General features: G+C 35.8%; 4 protein-coding genes across 5 annotated transcripts; 1 reads left to right on the top strand and 3 right to left on the bottom strand.

Moving 5' to 3' along the window:
- Nucleotides 1–624: 624 nt before the first annotated feature.
- On the bottom strand, nucleotides 625–3,533 carry LOC124442188 (zinc finger protein 816-like). Its single transcript, XM_046992670.1, has 2 exons — nucleotides 2,542–3,533; nucleotides 625–2,084 (listed from the first exon to the last, which is right to left on the bottom strand). The coding sequence occupies exons 1-2, from the start codon at nucleotides 3,476–3,478 to the stop codon at nucleotides 1,834–1,836; spliced, it is 1,188 nt and encodes a 395-aa protein (XP_046848626.1). The 5' UTR covers nucleotides 3,479–3,533; the 3' UTR covers nucleotides 625–1,833.
- Nucleotides 3,534–3,646: 113 nt separating this feature from the next.
- LOC124441462 lies at nucleotides 3,647–7,486 on the bottom strand. The gene is made up of 2 exons (XM_046991938.1): nucleotides 7,218–7,486; nucleotides 3,647–5,712 (listed from the first exon to the last, which is right to left on the bottom strand). The coding sequence occupies exon 2, from the start codon at nucleotides 5,684–5,686 to the stop codon at nucleotides 4,376–4,378; it is 1,311 nt and encodes a 436-aa protein (XP_046847894.1). The 5' UTR covers nucleotides 5,687–5,712; nucleotides 7,218–7,486; the 3' UTR covers nucleotides 3,647–4,375.
- Nucleotides 7,487–7,903: 417 nt separating this feature from the next.
- LOC124441461 (serine/threonine-protein phosphatase 2A 56 kDa regulatory subunit delta isoform-like) lies at nucleotides 7,904–12,708 on the top strand. Of its 2 annotated transcripts, XM_046991936.1 has the most exons (16): nucleotides 7,909–8,124; nucleotides 8,284–8,319; nucleotides 8,498–8,630; nucleotides 9,381–9,580; nucleotides 9,654–9,764; nucleotides 9,910–10,002; nucleotides 10,084–10,274; nucleotides 10,370–10,478; nucleotides 10,757–10,810; nucleotides 10,876–10,926; nucleotides 10,999–11,118; nucleotides 11,416–11,543; nucleotides 11,614–11,715; nucleotides 11,848–11,920; nucleotides 12,004–12,150; nucleotides 12,398–12,708. In XM_046991936.1, exons 1-16 carry the CDS (start codon nucleotides 8,098–8,100, stop codon nucleotides 12,518–12,520), a joined length of 1,698 nt encoding a protein of 565 aa, XP_046847892.1. In that variant the 5' UTR covers nucleotides 7,909–8,097; the 3' UTR covers nucleotides 12,521–12,708. The 2 variants fall into 2 exon arrangements, with proteins under 2 accessions (XP_046847893.1, XP_046847892.1); XM_046991937.1 differs by lacking the exon at nucleotides 12,004–12,150 and having other exon boundaries at nucleotides 7,904–8,124.
- A 3,529-nt stretch (nucleotides 12,709–16,237) lies between these two features.
- On the bottom strand, nucleotides 16,238–18,814 carry LOC124441875 (chondroitin sulfate synthase 1-like). Its single transcript, XM_046992339.1, is given in 3 exon segments — nucleotides 16,238–16,941; nucleotides 16,944–17,784; nucleotides 17,956–18,814. Coding segments are annotated over 3 exon segments (2,166 nt in total). The 5' UTR covers nucleotides 18,769–18,814; the 3' UTR covers nucleotides 16,238–16,429.
- Between the last annotated feature and the right edge of the window lie 168 nt (nucleotides 18,815–18,982).

The following is an 18,982-nucleotide window of genomic DNA, read 5'->3' on the forward strand; positions in this document are numbered from 1 at the left end:
GGTAATTGCTTTAGCTGTTGGCAAGTGTCAACAGCTTTCCTTTCATCAATGGGCGTCTTACACGTGAAATACAGTACGCCAAATCTTGGCCAATCATAGAATGACTTTTGTCTGTCGACATCTTAGGGAAAGTGTCTTGAATTATTGTGAAGAATTCGATAATGGCATTTGAAACCTTCGAAGATTTCAAACAAGTTAAAACCCCTTTATTAAAATGCCTTTGTCACAGTCTGTGGGAAATTTCACATATGTCATCTCTTAGTCCATTTTTGACTCACGGATACTCCATATGAGTATTTGTGAGTCGTATGTATCACTCTGGCTTTTTGTTATTTCATGGTACAGTAATCGTACATTGCATCTCTCGCAAGCTGCTCTCTTATTTGATATCCCGTTGTTGCTCGTTAGCATCCGAATTCCTTGTTCAAAGTTGTCATCTCAAATGTATATGTATTTGTACATTTAAATCTTGTAATGTTTCTGTCATGAATTTTTTGGTGGACAGGGCATTAATATTCATGTAGCGACTGCATTTTTCGCCCCCGGACATCGACTGCTAAACATATATATCTCAAAAGATAGGGCATTTTAATGCCGAAAGAATATGATTGGACACATACACACTTCCAACAAAACAAATTTTATTCCCTAATAGAAAGACATATATCTTTAATTGTATTTAATTATTAAGTCTTTGCATCGAGCACACAGAAAATTCTATATATAAAACATACTATATGTTGACTTATTATATTGACATATTAATAACAGTCCAAGTGTCAAGTTATTTTGTATAACATATCTTGCTCAACGTAACATTTCTATTCCTAATTATTTTCAGTGTGCAAATACACATATTTGTTATTTATGATTGTTCTCTTATGGCAACGTGGCGTTGCACAAAACAAGAAGCGTGTTCCACAGGTGTTTTTGTTTGCTATCTAAAATTTCTGCATCACACGCACGCGATGCTTACAAAAAACACCTGTCAATTTCTTAACGAATAAAATTATTTCAAATAACCTTACAATTTGATACAACGCAATTTCATATCTGAGTATTTCGAATATGTTTTCGTATGGTTTGAAATTTTGTTGCATAAATTCCGAGGTTAAAGAATAGATAATGTAGATAATTCTCAAAGTGAGTCTTTACAATAAAGTATCGAAAATAATACACGCGATGAATTATAAATTCTTACATAGACAAGCGTACCAATTTGGTATTCTACTTTGGTAAATAATAGTTAGCTTTTCCAACAAAAAAAACTTATGAACGCAGTTTTCCTAATAAAAAAACTAGGAGAGTCGATACAGAGGCGCATACATCAAGATAGGTGGTCATTTGAAATACATCTCTGTAAAACGCCTCTACCCTCCAACTCCTGAAAGTCTCTATATTAACAAAAACGACCCTAAAATAGAACATCTACTGCATTTTTTACAGTTTTTCTCAGGCAATATCAAATAATATTGGACTGTTTGGGTTATCTGTATATTAGCTATTACTAAAAGTACTAACTTTCATCAAAAGACATTCTTTCGTAATGCAGTGTTGTTTCTACTTTAAATCTACAATTTCATCAACTTATAAGCAATTACACAAGGTTTGCAATCAAGTGATTGAAAACAAAAATGCAAAAGATTCAACATAATTTCGTACCGCTCTGCTTTCAAAATAGAAAAACTTAAAACAGTGCATGGGCACCTACTGTAAATAGTAATCAATTGATTGAAAAGTAAATTGAAGAGGATTCAACATATTTTTTGTACCGCAATTATTTAAAAACAGCTAAACGCAAAAAGTGCATCGGCACTTACTGTAAATATAATTTTATTTTTCGCATTCCAATTTGGAATGAAGATTCTTCTCGTGACGTCGTAGATGACTGGGATTATTAAAGGTCTTGGGACACTCGCTGCATTTGTACGGCCGTTCTCCAGTGTGTATTAATATATGACGCTGAAGATTGCCAGAAATGGAGAATGCTTTAGAGCAATACTGACACTTGTATGGCTGTTCTCCCGTATGTATCCTGTTGTGCTTCCTTAGTGAACTGTACTCGGCAAACGATTTGTCACAGGCTAAACACAATCGAATAAAACATTGTACAAACATAAGATCCGTGAAGTGGCGGTTCTTATTACTCTCTCTGTGTTTTTTGCAAATTTCTACATTTTGGGTGTATCAGACAATAAAGATGAGGACTAAATATTCACTAGTTGAATTTATCATTTCTTTGGTTTTCCTTCTATTTCGAACCAAACATTTAAGCCTGATCATGTAATTAGACATATCGACCTTTTAGGATTGCTTATCCGTTGGGATAATCCTTGTTTGATCGGGTGGTCCTTATTGGCTGGGGATTCTTATGGGAATGGGGATCTTTATAGTCGGGGGTGATTCTTATTGGCTGGGTGTGTTCTTCATTGGAATAAATGGTTCGTGTGGCATTAGTAATCCCTATTGCCTCGGATGATCGTTCCTAGACATAGTGATTTTAATTTTACTTTGATCCTTATCGGCTCTATCAATCCTTACCTGAGCATTTGTATGGTTTTTCTCCAGTGTGAATTCTTACGTGTTTTTGAAGAGAGCCTGGATCTCGAAAGGTTTTGGGGCAATAAGAACACTTGTGTGGCCTCTTTTCCATGTGAATCGCGATGATGTGTTCCTCGAGATCCTCTCGCTTTGTAAATTCTTGAAAACATATACTACATTGCATGTTCTTCTGGTGATTTGCGTGGTATTCAATGTGTTTCTGTAAACCGGCAGTACTTCGACATACTTGAGTACAAACGTTACATGGATAAATGAAAGCGTTGCTGACATGACAGGTTGTGCGGTGCGAAATAAGATCTTCCTTTGAAGAAACTTTAACGTGACAATTTTCACAAGTCAAGGCATTCTCGCCCGTTTCATTTGAATGATTTTCTTTCTCGGAATCAGCATCGCTATTGCACAAACTGTTTCCTTTCTTCGTGTCTAATGTTATTTCGCTGACGACAGCATCACGTGTGCCCAACAACTTTTCAGGTCCGCTCCACATGGACGATATTCCATCGATGAAAATACTATCATTGCTGGGATCTTTCTGTTTCTCAGCAACTTCATGATTGACAGCTGCAACATCTCTAATCTTTAAGGAAGGTACTGTGTCTTTGTTAATTAACGATTGACACACAGCATTAATGAACACTGGCTTCATTGAATTCTCCATGTTCTTTCTGATCTCGCTAAAAGATGCCCCACTGCTTAGATCTGCTAGTGTCTCTCTTCTCTTCATGGTTATTTCACCACTGCTTAGATATGCTAGTGTCTCTCTTCTCTTCATGGTTATTTCACCACTGCTTTGATCTGCTAGTGTCTCACTTCTCTCCATGGTTATTTCACCACTGCTTTGATCTGCTAGTGTCTCTCTTCTCTTCATGGTTATTTCACCACTGCTTTGATCTGCTAGTGTCCCTCTTCTCTTCATGGTTGTTTCACCACTGCTTTGATCTGCTAGTGTCTTCTCTTCATGGTTATCACCATTGCTTTGATCTGCTAATGTCTCACTTCTCTTCATCAACTGCTTTGATCTGCTAGTGTCTCTTTCTCTTCATGGTTTTTCACCACTGCTTTGATCTGCTAGTGTCTCACTCTCTCATGGTTATTTCACCACTGCTTTGATCTGCTAGTGTCTCTCTTCTCTTCATGGTTATTTCACCACTGCTTTGATCTGCTAGTGTCTCACTTCTCTTCATGGTTATATCACCATTGCTTTGATCTGCTAATGTCTCACTTCTCTTCATGGTTATTTCACAACTGCTTTGATCTGCTAATGTCTCACTTCTCTTCATGGTTATTTCACAACTGCTTTGATCTGCTAGTGTCTCTCTTCTCTTCATGGTTATTTCACCACTGCTTTGATCTGCTAGTGTCTCTCTTCTCTTCATGGTTATTTCACCACTGCTTTGATCTGCTAGTGTCCCTCTTCTCTTCATGGTTGTTTCACCACTGCTTTGATCTGCTAGTGTCCTTCTTCTCTTCATGGTTATATCACCATTGCTTTGATCTGCTAATGTCTCACTTCTCTTCATGGTTATTTCACAACTGCTTTGATCTGCTAGTGTCTCTTCTCTTCATGGTTATTTCACCACTGCTTTGATCTGCTAGTGTCTCACTTCTCTTCATGGTTATTTCACCACTGCTTTGATCTGCTAGTGTCTCTCTTCTCTTCATGGTTATTTCACCACTGCTTTGATCTGCTAGTGTCTCACTTCTCTTCATGGTTATATCACCATTGCTTTGATCTGCTAATGTCTCACTTCTCTTCATGGTTATTTCACAACTGCTTTGATCTGCTAGTGTCTCACTTCTCTTCATGGTTATTTCACCACTGCTTTGATCTGCTAGTGTCTCTTCTCTTCATGGTTATTTCACCACTGCTTTGATCTGCTAGTGTCTCACTTCTCTCCATGGTTATTTCACCACTGCTTAGATCTGCTAGTGTCCCTGTTCTTTTAATGGTTATTTCACTATTGCTTTGATCTGCTAGTGTCCCTGTTCTTTTAATGGTTATTTTACTATTGCTTTGATCTGCTAGTGTCCCTGTTCTTTTAATGGTTATTTCACTATTGCTTTGATCTGCCAGTGTCTCTGTTCTTTTAATGGTTATTTCACCATTGCTTTGATCTGCTAGTGTCCCTGTTCTTTTAATGGTTATTTCACCATTGCTTTGATCTGCTAGTGTCCCTGTTCTTTTAATAGTTATTTCACTATTGCTTTGATCTGCTAGTGTCCCTGTTCTTTTAATGGTTATTTCACTATTGCTTTGATCTGCTAGTGTCCCTGTTCTTTTCATGGTTGTTTCACCACTGCTTTGATCTGTTACTTTCCCTCGTCTTTTTGTTGTTATTTCGCCACTGAACTTACTCGTTGATGTTGTTCGACTATCCAATAAAGCGTTATGATACATGATTACGGTCGAGTTGCAACTGACAACAGGAAACGGTATATCACTTATCATGATTCTAGCTACATCCATTTCATCATTTCCATAGTTTGTGCACACTTTTTGTTTCTCGCATCGTTTTGGCCTTTTTGCATGGTTGGAAGTTGCCGGCAGCAAACATGCTCGCTTGCTCGTTGTAACTGGTTTCTTATGTTTAGCTTGATATTTTATAACACTTGTTTGAGTCTGTTGTGATGTATATAATGTTGAATCGGTCAAAGTTTCTAGTGAAGATAATGGCGTTTTTTTAACTTTGAAAGATTTAGAAATTTTTCCAAGGTTAGGAGTCTCAAAGTTTGTGAAATCGTTATTGTCTGATGAAAAATGTGTTTGTTTATGGTTGAAATGAAGTTCAACTGATCCCGTCGAACGTTTCCAACATTTATCTGAAACTGTGATTTCTTTTGACAGTATTTTGTTTTTTTTGTTAAAATTTGTGATTTGTCGTGTCGGTTGTTGATTATACAACTGGAATTCAGAGGCGGTAACTGGTGATAATGTAGATGTCGCGATGGATGTATGGGATAATATTGGTGGATGTATCCCTGTCTTTACAGCTTGATCCCCAACTCGTGACCAACGAGTTCTGTTTGCTTGACATCTGTAATCTGTCTTAACAATTGGACACATCATACCAGCCGACATCCTGGGAATGTCACCGATATAGTTGAGGAGAATGGTGGAGTTCATGTCCTCTACATTCCTGGCGATCTTGTCTAAACAGATTTTAAATGTTCAATAGCATATGTTCAATTCAAATTCCAGCAACGAGAAACGTTTTAGAGCACTTAGGACGTAGTTTGTCGTCGTTTGTCATCGTGGAGTGTTTGTGATTCGCTCATTATTATTAAACCTCAAACATATGCGGGCCACACATGATTCGCATGTATACAATTGAAATAAACCTTACAGACAAATTATTTGCCGTTTAAGGAAACTATTTGTAAGGCAACGTGCCTGATGTTTCGAACTGATAACGAAAAATCTTCAATATAGTCTAAAAGCATACTCAATTACAGGAAGAAGAGTTATGCAAAAGCTATCAAACAAAGTTATTGATGCGAGGAAATTTTTAATAAGGAATGTTTTGTAATCGCAAAGTCTTAACGTGGGAAAATCCTGTCTAAGAGTTAACAAACGCTAGAATCTTTGTAAATTCTTTATGCTTTACGTGCAGTGTGTATCGGCAGGAGTGTATTTCAGTATTTTGTCGATAAACCTACATAATTTGGTATCCCTACTGTTTAAAGATGGGGGATGTAATCCTACGTTGGTTTGTAGATACTCACTCGATAACAGCAAACGTTATAACATGCGCAATTTTAAGACAAGTTGTAACTTGATAACTCTGTTGAAACATTCGAGTAAAACTTTAATTTACGATAAGCACAATTGGTAAAAGTGACTCGATATCGCTAATTTTTTTGATGGATGTAAGAAAATATTAAATCAATATTTATTCAGTTGTCTGAAGCTGCCTAGATATCTTCCATCTCAATATTTCGATAGGCTATGGCTTTTTTATCAGGCAGCACGAATGAAGGCAAGCAAAGGAATTGGTTTCATTCTTCGAAATCTTCGATTCTCCTCTATATTTGTGGTTCGATCATCAATTAAAATCAACATCTATTTTCAAAAGTTATAAAATATTTAAAATGTACATAGAACAGAACACAGCGTGTGGAAGGGGTTTTTATTAATTATTTATAGTGGGAAAATGTGTGTTTACTATAGAAGATTCAATATTGCCAACGTTACCGCCAACATATAGGAAAAATTCGCGCCAACCATTTTCTTAGAGATGCCCTTTCAATGTGCGACATTGTATTGCCATTTAACGAAAAGTATTACATTTTTTCCAACTATTTGGCATTTGAAAATGTGAAGCAATTCGCCAGTAATTCCGAGTTTTAAGTCGTGCATGACACGTACCATTTTGACTCGATTTTCTTTGCAAATCATTTTATTCGTATTGTAACGTTGAAATGATTCAAAATAGATCGTAATTTATGACGTTATTTTTCCTGAAACTTTTTCAAACGATCAATTGGTTAGGTTGTATATGTCAGTACAGTCGCGCCGACGGTCGAATTTTTTTACAATTATGCGCATCTTCCGCGTAATACATAAGCTTCCTGGAACATACGTTACTAAGAAAAGGTCAAAAGCTTCTTTTCCCTCCTTTATATTGTCCTGCAGATGAAGTAAAGAAAAATCTTACCCACTGTCGTTTCATAAATCAATTAATCGTCAGGGAATCGCCTTTTCAAGCTGACTTTGAGAAGAGTTCATTTACGTTTGAGATATTCATACGTTAAATCGATCAACAGATTTCTTCATTTTCCGCAATAAGGTTTGTGGATTTATTGTCGAATCAGGAACGGACTTAGTTCAGTTTCTGTATCAACACTTTAGCCAACACCATCTATGTAATTACGTTTGTAATGTTGTACGCTGTCTGTTTAGCGTATAGTACGTTAGTAACAGCTGCATTTGGAGAGGTCTGTCTTATATTGGGGTGCATCACGGGACAGCTTTATGAATGAACATCGAATTTGACAGGTTTATTGCGCGGGAAATGTAGTGAATGATTAATGGTGGACGATTACATTACCAGCAACCTGTGCGCTTTTATGTTCAGAACACTGAGCAAGGAGAAATTAGTGGGAAACGAGTTCTGATATTGAAAAAAACGTTCTGGAAAATTGCTTTCGAAAGAGCTGTGAATAAGATGATATGTAAAGTTTCCTTATTTGCTTGGAATTTACTGTGCTTGTGAAGCCCAAAGACGAAAAATGTTTAATCCCACACTATCAGAATTCTTTTTTATTTCTTAAAAAATGAGTTATTTTTTACGGTGTAACCAACGGCATGATCGAAAATGCCCTGCGTTTGCGCAGAAGCAAATTTATTTTTACAAAATTAACTAATTGAAAATATTACTAGTTCCCAATTTCCTTGCAATAGCACGGATGAATTTCGATCACGTGATATTGTTTACGATTTGACAAAGAAACGAAGAAATGTAAATATGTTGGAAAAGCATTTACTGCTTTGATTGTCAAATCATTTCTATCTTAGAGGCTTTTTGTTGCCTAGCGATGCTAAATAAAACAAAAAAAGACAAGGTATTATTTTACATGTTTTTTTATTTGTGTTAAATGTTTGTTTGGAAATCATGGTTTGCAGTTTATTACATCGTGTGGATGTGTCAAAGTTAGATTTACACTTTTGCATTGTACACTTCTTGCATGATTTTATGAAAATTTTCGTCCTGAAACTTTTAGAGCCCCTCGGAGGACGTGGGAAAACATTTTAATGAGGTTTGTAAGTTAAAGGAATTGTTGTCAAGAGACCTTTAAGATTTATATGCCCTCTGACTTAAACACTGACTTGTCACATTTGCTCTTTATCTGATAACGTTCTTGACACAGCCGACAAATGCAATTGACCCAATATTGACCATTGGCTTTCCGGATGTGCATATTTTGAATTTTCTAGACGGAGAAGCAAAGTGAAGAGGGAATGCTCAATAGTACAAATAACGTATCTCTCACAAAGAAAGATCGCCAACAGGGTTCTGCATTCGATATTTCTGTTGACCGTGAATTACTTCGCATGCCTGCTATGAAAGGTAAGATTATTGTAGCTTATACAGTGGATAACAAGAATCTTATAATGAAGTGCAATGTAATAAAATATTGTGCATCTATATTATCTTTGTAATTCACTGCATTTTCGAGTCGCTTTTTTTGGCCTTATGAAAGAACATTGTTCTAAAAAGCATTGTATTATACAATAAACAATGAATTGTTCGTTGTAACAAGCTATTAAAGCGGGCAGGTCATTTTCTTTTTTGTGTCGTCTTTGACAGCTGCATCGGGCCTGACTGCCAAATAAGGTGACAACAGCAATTTCTCGAAACTATTTGTAAATAATACATTCACCTATTTTCTTCATTTTCTCCGAAAACAAGATAATTGTACAATATTTCTTGTTGTGGAATGGGGTTTTGTACTCGTCAAATTTCGTTGTTTCAGACTTGTTCATTTGAAACGATAAATCATTCATTTGAAACGATATATCATTCATTTGAAACAAAATGATTTAAGAAAGAGCAATTAATACCATTGCCACCTATTCAGACAGCATAATTAATCATCATGCTGCTGTTGTTATTTTCGTTAATAGCAGAAGGTTTATTTGTTAAAGTTTTTTTGTCCTATATGATAATTTGTTTCATTAATAATAGTCTAATCACGAGAGCAAGCTTATTGACTCGTGGTAAATTGTGATAAAGTTCATTTGACCACCTGCAGTTAATGAAAATTTACTGATCTCAGCAATCCTTCCATATGACTTCATATTTTCTGTATGTTTGCAGATACCCAACTTGATAAGAGAGAAGAATTGTTCATCAAAAAATTAAAACAGTGTTGTATAATCTTTGACTTTGTGTCTGACCCTTTGAGTGATTTGAAATGGAAGGAAATAAAGCGAATGGCCTTATATGAGTTAGTAGATTATGTTGCACAAAATCGAGGTGTTCTCAGCGAACCTATTTATAAAACATCTTGTGAGATGGTAAGAATACAATTGGTTCAATATTATACTCTTCATATTATTTAATACCTTGTTGTATTTTATGGTCATTTAGTTTGCTTTAAATGTATTTCGTGTTTTGCCACCACCTACAAATCCCAATGGAGCAGAGTTTGATCCAGAAGAGGATGAACCATCACTTGAAGCTTCATGGCCTCATTTACAGGTGATGTTTCCACATATGACATGAAATCAAAACATTACATTTGACAGTAATGATCTTGACACTGTTTTTTTGCTAGTATATACCATGTATGTAACTAGTTAGTCAATAATTAGTGGACTATTAAATGTTTTGCTATTTTTTCCAGATTGTCTATGAATACTTTCTGAGAATTCTTGAATCACCAGACTTTCAACCAAACCTTGCTAAGAAATATGTAGATACGAAGTTTGTAATGAAGGTTCATTATGCATTTGATATTTCTTTTCCAACTACTCTTATTCATGGCATATATGTTGACAGTGATCTCTTTAATTCCCAGCTCTTGGATTTGTTTGACACAGAAGACCCTCGTGAACGGGACTTCTTAAAGACTATTCTTCACAGGATCTATGGCAAATTTCTGAATCTTAGAGCATTTATACGCCAACAGATCAACAACATTTTCTATCGATTTATTTATGAAACTGAGCACCACAGTGGCATAGCAGAACTTCTTGAAATCCTTGGAAGGTAAGTGACATATGATGAATTATAATCAGTGTTACTATTGTTAATATTATTATAATTAATATAATTATTGAATAATTATTTGTATGTATCTTTAGCATTATCAATGGCTTTGCATTACCTTTAAAGGAAGAACACAAGTTTTTCTTAAAGAACATCCTTATGCCTCTTCATAAAACAAAATGTTTGAGCATGTATCATCCTCAGGTATGTTTAAACAATCAACTAGATGTTGCACTACCTGTTCATCCAATCATCAGTTGGATGTTTTTATCCAAATAAAGATTAAGGACAGATTTGTGATTAAAAAGTGTCCAACACAGATACGGTTAAAATTGTGCTAGATGCTTTGTAATCCAAGGTTGTATAAGAACCATTGTTTAGGAAGTCCAGATATTTTCAATTTACTTTTCAGTCCTATGGTAAGCCAATCCTCTCTTCATAATACATATCTATAAAGGACATTTTTTCCTTTTTTCTTTCAGCTAGCATACTGTGTTGTTCAGTATTTAGAGAAAGATTCAGAACTCACACACACGGTAGTTGTATATGATTTCAGTCTTTGCCACAATCATCGTCAAATTTTTTTATTGTCCCTTTTTAGGTTGTTACCAGACTCCTCAAGTTTTGGCCTAAAGTTCATAGCCCTAAGGAGGTAGCATCTGTAATATTTAATTTTTAAAAATTTACCTTATATATTATGGATGTGTATGTTGGACAACAATAGGTTATGTTCCTGAATGAACTTGAAGAGATCCTTGATGTGATTGAGCCTGTTGAGTTCATCAAGATCAGTCAAATTTTGTTCAAGCAACTTTCGAAATGTGTTTCAAGTCCACACTTTCAGGTAATGCATTATTCATAAGCTTATCTACTAGTCCTCCTTCAGGCACTGCATTCTCCATAAGTTATACCTAAGTCCTATTTTAAATAATGCATTATCCAACTTATACCTTATTATTTTGGTATTGTTTTAGCCAAAAGTAAATAGTTCATTAACTTCCATTTCATTTTTATAATTGACTTTCAAATGTTGTTATGTTATATACTGCATGTAAAGCTGCACAGGGAGTACGTATATGACGTCACTTTTTTGGTTACATCAATTCTTAGTTTCTCTAAATGATGTCACTTCGTCATGTAGGTTGCAGAAAGAGCTTTGTACTTCTGGAATAACGAATATTTAATGAGCTTAGTGAGCGACAATGTCGCGAAGATAATGCCAATTGTTTTCCCGTCGCTGTATATTAACTCCAAATCACACTGGAACAAGTAAGTCATTTTAAAAATATTCAGTCCGTTGATGCAGTAGTTACGCTTTCCTGATGTGTATTTCATGCAGAACCATCCATGGTCTTATATACAATGCTCTTAAGTTATTCATGGAAATGGACCAAAGATTGTTTGCAGAATGCACACAGAACTTTGAAGAAGAACAAGCAAGGTAAATCACATACTTCCATCGACCATCATGTCATTTATATAAATTAATACATTTTCCTTGAGCAATCGTTATTTTGCTCAGTTTCTTGTCACTAGACTTCATTCAATTGTTGAATTTTTATTTCCTTAACAGTGTGATTAAGAAACAGCGAGAACGCGAAGAAAACTGGAGAATTATTCATCAGCTTGCTGTCAAGAGTCCTAATGTTAGTAATTATGAAAGTTACTTTTTACTGTAGAAGGCTGTAGAAACTCATTTGAGATCGGAAATAAGTTAATTCTGTTGCAGGCGTTTATGGTTCCAGAGTTGAAGCAAATAACCGATAGGGTATACAGATCAAGTTCTCATCCTTCAGAGTTTAATAGCAACGAAGTTTACTTCTCAAAAGATAACTCCACCACAAATAAAGTAGACACAAAAAATCAAAATAATAAGGTTTGTAGTTATTTGCTTCAGCCTCGTCCTTTAAAGTGTTAATGCTTAAAGCATTTGAAAGACATGCTGTTATAACGATATATTGGTGAGAATCACATGCACGGAACTTAGTGTGGCATTACCATTCACAACATTGATAAATTTTACTTTTTGTCCAAGATTATTATAAAATTTGTTTACATTCTTCGAAGCAATCTGTTGTATGTCCTCCTGAAATCTTTCATGATAGTAAGTTATCTCTATGCAGGCTAACAAAGGTATCAATCATAAGAAAACGTCCCGTAAGAAGTCTGAACTTCCCAAAGAGGAGTCGTCCCCTTCCATGCATTTGCAAAAATATCGTCATTCTTTTGAATCTGTTACCAGCTGAAATTACATTGTACTCATTGCTTGTTGCTCTTGCAATAGCATGTGCTGTTTAAGAAGCTGTCCAATTTGCTGTATCACAATGAATTAAATGGCATAACTAAAGGATACGAATTAGGGTATTTTTGAAAGCTTATATATTTGTAAAATATTCTTTTAGCTTCTTTTATATTGATTTCCTTTATTTTGAAATGCCTTTCAATCATTTTCTCTGCATTCATGTGAATGCTGAATGAACTGTATTATATATACATACATATATATAAGTTTGAAAATTTGTAATCCAGGCATTTAATACATAAAAGATAAAAGTTTCTCCGGATTTAAAGTGAGTTTTCGTGAGTTTTTTAAATCCGGAGAAACTTTTATCTTTTATATATACATACATATATATATGTACAATAAGTCTTAGAAAACTTTCTTTATTATAGTCCAAGTAACGGAACTGGACAGTTATCTGTTTCGTTGCATTTGTTTTTGTTATGAGGGGAAATAAGAACTGGCTAGTCCGTGCATGTGACAAAAACCTAAAACTCTCATGACTTCAATTGAGTTTTTTAAAAACAACATAAGTTGCTCGTGATAGTAAGTCTACTTCAGGTTCTGTGAATAAAAGTAGCCTCAACATGACGAAATGGTTTTATTGAAAGAATCGTCCAGTGTCTTTATCAGGAGTGTACTGATTTTGAGTTCTTATGTACACCAAATTAATATTTTCATCATGAGTAAGTCATTACATACTCGTGATATTGATCATTAAATTTGTCACGTGGAAAGACCCACTTGACTAAGTCGTGGATACATGCAATCAAACAAATTTGACCAATCTCGATTCCCCTAAACCTATGGAAAAAGACTAAAATTTTACTCTAAACGATCCGGCATTCCTTTTCAAATTTCAGCGCTTTTGAAATAAATTGTCATTTATGGCTTATAGTTATAACCTGCATGTATGTATATAACCTGCCTCGATTATCGAGGTACATGTGCATGGCAAGAAACTATTAGCGTATACATAACACTTAGGAGGCAACAAAAGCGCTTTTGAGAATTCAGTATAGTGTTAGTAAATGCGTTCAAAAAAACACCAATCCCTAACATTTTGTAAAGTGAAGTTCAACGAGGATTGTGGTCGGTGGGCTTGGTGTTGTTAGCAAAATGTTGGACTTATGGATTGCACGGAGAAGCTTGGAATTGCAATCCCAACGGAATTGTTGAAGAAAACAGCCTTGTTAGGTACAGCCAGAATTTTAAGGAAGGTGTTGGAAAGATAAAAAAAGAAAGTAAAGCAAGGGACCTTTGGCCAATGAATATTCCTGTTTACACCCGGAAAACTTGCAATCTTTCTAAGGATGAAAGAGGAGGAAGGAACAATCTTTCTAAGATAATTTGAAATGATATGATTAGCTATTAATCTTCCATAGCTGCTTGATAGTCTATAAGAGTAAAAAATGGAAAAACAATTCTTCAAATTTAATTGCGAAGGAACCCTTCATCTTTTTGCATATATAGTGAAACGATAATAAATTACCGCATGAGATTGGGTAGTGAGAAACCTTCAGTTGCCATCTAACTCCTCTTGTACATTGTGCTGAGCAATGTATACTTTAATAGAACATTTCATTAAAATCGCTATGAAGTTGTCTTGGGTATCTTCGAGTTCGGAATGAATTTTAGGTGTTGCAATTACTTGGAAAAAGTAGGGCTTGCTTCAGTTGTCAAGATAACTTTTGATTGTGTACATAAATAGACGGTCATTTGGTCATGTGAAGGAAATTTTGTACGTGATTTGTAAATGCTTTATATACGCTTAGGTACGTAATAAATTGGACGGTTGTCTCTTTGCGATCAAAAGAATTCCTTTGAATCCGAAAAGTGTACCGTTTAATCGCAAAATTACTCGAGAAGAGAAGTTACTTACTATCCAAAGTTAATCAAAATTTTATAACATAATGGTTCAAAGCGAGGTTCAATTTAGACTATACAAATTGCTTGGCTTATTAAATGTCATCTTTGTAGAAACTATTATAACAAAGTAGATAATCCCTTTTTTCCATGAAGCCCATGGATGCTTTCTCGCTCATAATGAGAGAGTCATATTGTACATAATTCCGCCGCACAATGGTGAACTTGCCACGCGTACTTGTTGTTCGTGACAAGCGTGATCGACAAAATTTCCTAGTGTGCGCGAAAGTTTTGAACAACAATTGTCATTCGTGACAGATGAGTCAAATATCAAACGCGTTTGGGCTTAAGGAGGCTCTCGTTCATCACGAGAGAGTTATGAGAAAGTTACATTGTAAAAGGTAACAAGTAAAAAAAAACGTATAAAAATGTTTAGAGATAGTTTAGAAGAAAATTGCAGAAGCTGTTTGTACAATTGCAGTATACTTGGATGCTCTAGTTTCTTTTATGAGAAGATAAAAAAATAGATAAAAGATAAAATTCAAAAGCAAAAAAAACACCGTTTTCGGGCCTTGCTTCCCGATACCTTGTTTACGTAAGGCAATAGAACGCCGCATGTTAACGTTTCGGTAGGAGATTTCGGCCCCTCCACGCTATCCTGCTTGGGAGACGGAATAGCAAGCTTCCGCCCATCAGACCCCGAGATCACCTGCGATAGGCTTTGCTCGGGTACGCAGGGAGAGTGCGGGCGCCACCGAAGTCTGGGCTCCTAAGCCACTGCATACTATATCGCACCCAGCTTCCACTGCTAGTTGACATGTACTATATAAAGTATTTACTTTATATATATACACGTGCTGTATATACGTAAATTTGAAAGGCTTACGAAAGTTGTGGTATAATTGACATCGTTACTGCGCATGCGCAGATGATTTCTATAATAATTTTCGACTAAGTAGGTTAATTGCTACAAATGAAGTGCAGGTATGTATAGTTAGTCGTTTCCTTAACTACGAACTATTAGTCGAGTGGACTGTGCATGCTGGAGCGCATGCGCAGATGATTTCTCTATTAAAATGTTACTAAGCATGCTATTTATTTCAAAATCGGTTCTGGTAGATGCAGTTGGTCGTTGCCATGAGTGTGAACTTGAGCAGCTGGTCAAGTAAACTGCGCATGCTCAAGCAGATTGCGCATGCGCAGATAATTTATCTAAAAATTTGTGAGTGAGCGAGCTAATTACTCCCTCTAATCGGTACTAGTACATACAGTTGGTGGTTGCCATGACCATGAACTTGGAGAGTTGGTGGAGTTGACTACGCGTGCTCAGATTAATTCTTAATTAATTTGTGAGGGAGCGAGCTCTGAAATTGGTGTTTGTGTATGCGCAGTTTCAATCAAATATATTTGGCATGCTCTTTGTCCTCTTAAGCTTGTTTTGAGAAATCAAACTCATCAACACTTTGTTACGCCACTCGTAATATCCGTGACAATGTTAGAGATTTTTTTATTTCTCTCCATAACTTTGTGTCTGCATATTTGGTGCATAAACAATGCTCTAATGCATTTATGACGGATATTATAATTTGTGGATTGAGATCAAGGGAGAAATCAAAATGGCTGTGATGATGGAGATGAGTATCTTGATTTGATGCCTATTCCATTCGGCTACGCTGCGAGAAATTGAATGAATAAATTTGATGAGTTGCAAATGCTTGGAAAAAGGAGGGTTTGCTTCAGTTATAACATCGGTATGAAATTGGCCAGAAATAAAAAGAAATAATAAATTAATAATATAATATAATATTTACAATATTTATAATGTTTTTATTACTTATAAATTGAGCTTTAAGGACTTATTTAATTTCTTTATATTTCAGTATGCTTAACATTTTCTTACGCCAGCACTATTTCGCTCCTGCCGCACTCTGTCCAAATCATTATAACGCCGATACGACATTTGTAAGCTTTGTTCAATCAAACATTGTCTTTTGGCGAAGTCTTATAACTAGAGGACATCCTCTTTCCAAAATCTTTTTATTTGCAAATATTCGACGATGCTTTCTACCGATGCTAAGCTGTCTAGTAACGCACCCTTGCACATTTCACGAAGTATAGAAGAATGTATGTCATTGCATGACGTATGAGTGTGATATATATGCCATAGGCCTGGGTCGGCTACTCTTATCACGTGGAAGTGTTTTGATAAAAATGCTTCAAACAATTGGATGTCTTCAAATCCCCATTCTTTGATATGAACGTTCAGACCTCCCACGGAGATAACGTCATCTCGGTAGGCGCACACGGGACCGTAGGAATACATCGCCCAATCTCCTTCCTTACGGTCGAATGAGATAAAGTATTTCGTCGAGTTCATTTTTGTGCCTGTGATATTTGCATTGAATGTCTTGAACATTACTGGGAAATACACTTGCTTCTTGGCAACGGTGTTATAACGACAGCGATGCAGAAACTCGTTGTTAAAATTTAAATCGACATCTGCAAAAATAACAGACCGTTGTGTTTATGAAAATCTACCGCAGCCTGCAATGCCTGGGCTCGTGAAAACTGCCCTGGCAGATTCAACCAATGAAATGAGATGTTGGGGTACGTCCGGTTGTAACGGTTGAACAACTTACTGTGCCTCTGTGGCGACTCGATTTCTGGGAAATATACGACCGTGATTGTGATTCGTTCATGTTGTTTTAAGATATTTCTTTCTAAGTTTAACAGGAATAGCTGAAAATTTTCAAATCTACCTGCCAAGGGTACGACCACATTGACCGTGGTTTCTTTTGGGGTAAAAATTGTTTTACTTTGGATGGCACCAAATTCTTGTTTCGTCCTCGCTAAATGACGTTGATGGTTCGTTGTAAAAATATTAAAACGGTATTCCAGACCATTGATTGGCTGCTCTATCAGATACCCATAATGCAGAGCATCAAAATGTATGCTTTCATTGAGATGTGCGGCGCGTATTTTATGCATAACTGAGTCGATAACACGCGAGATTTGTTTCTGAGAATGACTTCTTAGCGACCAAGATCCTTTATTATGAGGAATAAAATGTTTTCCTTGTATAAACATGTAGCTTCGTTCAACTTTCTGCACTTTGCTCAATGACTGTGTAGAAATCTCTTGATTTTCAGAATTATCGATGAACCATTTCAAATCATTCAGTTTTCTTTGAAGTCTTTTATTCTTTCGACTTAAACTACGAACTTTTTCAGTTAGCAGTTGCATTCGCGCTCTGTGCAAACACTTCGTGTTTTTTGATAGATCAAATGCAACCATAAACGAGGTGATGTCTTTATAATCTTCTTCGCAGGCATTGTTGTATTTGCTTAGCGTGACTTCTGCTTCCTGATAGGATAAAAGTACAAAAGAGAGAATTGTATTCGAATCTTGGCAGGGGTTATGACAATTTAATGTACTTATGATAGTCTTCTATTTAAAGAGATTAAAACATATTTTTTACTCGCCTAAACCTATTTTCCACCCTGCTTTAGTCCCCATAATTGACAATGTCCTTACATTGGAATAGTCATTCATAAGTATAGAAACATTTTGTTGGCAGGATGTGAAACTATCGCTCTTCATTGAACAAGACTTGACGATTTCACGAGCGAGCCTTCGTAGCAACATCTGACTGATTACGGTACCAGCTTGAATGATGGACGACAGACTCATTTTCACCAAACCCAATTCATTTCTTCCTTTATATTTACTTGTTATAACAGAAGTACGATTTTCTTTACTATCTTCACGGATGTCCTCTTTGAGGGCAACACTTTTTCTGTTCGTTATGTGGACTTCCTCTTGCAGTATGAATTGACGAGTATCGTCAAGTTTTCGTATGTAGCTTACTAATTTATCGATGTTAAAGAAAAAAGCGCCATGGGTGAAAAGAAACCATTTGAAGTCCTTATCGTACATCTTTGAGACGTACGTGAACAGGTTTAAATAAGTCAAATCAGTCTCGTTACCATTCTCTATGTATGTGACATCGACGCTTTTAGCAACAATTGAGCTCTCGGTTGTAAAGTACAAAAGTTTAACATTCGATTGTTTGAAATCTTCGTAAAGCGTTCCCGTTTTTTTGTAAACGTGTTCAGGTTTCAATAAAACTGCAACAAGTAACAGTGTTGTATCTTGTTGAACTTCCTCATTCAAAGTATTTGGTCTTCTTTCGACATTGGTGCTCGTATCGACCAAGTAAACTATATGATGACATTTCAACACATGTCGCAGTGTTTTAACATTTTTGTTCCAGAGAGCTCCCCAATATATTCCAATGGCAATAAAAAGGGCGAAAATAATGCAATACTGCTTACTCTTCTCCTCCATTGTCAATGAAGATTAGTTTTGTATATTTAGATATTGTACCCGGATTGTATCCTAGCAATTTGTAAAAATAATATTCAAATTTGTTTTATTTGACTCTTAGTGCTTCATCGCTTTTCACGCCAGGTCACAAAGAATCTTTTCTTCAACCCATTATTAACTTATGCCTCTTGGCAGGCTGTTCCGAAAGTCCTTTTTCTGGGAGGTCAGGGTCGCG

Source organism: Xenia sp. Carnegie-2017, unplaced genomic scaffold (assembly GCF_021976095.1).
Source record: "Xenia sp. Carnegie-2017 unplaced genomic scaffold, XeniaSp_v1 HiC_scaffold_20, whole genome shotgun sequence".
NCBI classification, from domain to species: domain Eukaryota; kingdom Metazoa; phylum Cnidaria; class Anthozoa; order Malacalcyonacea; family Xeniidae; genus Xenia; species Xenia sp. Carnegie-2017.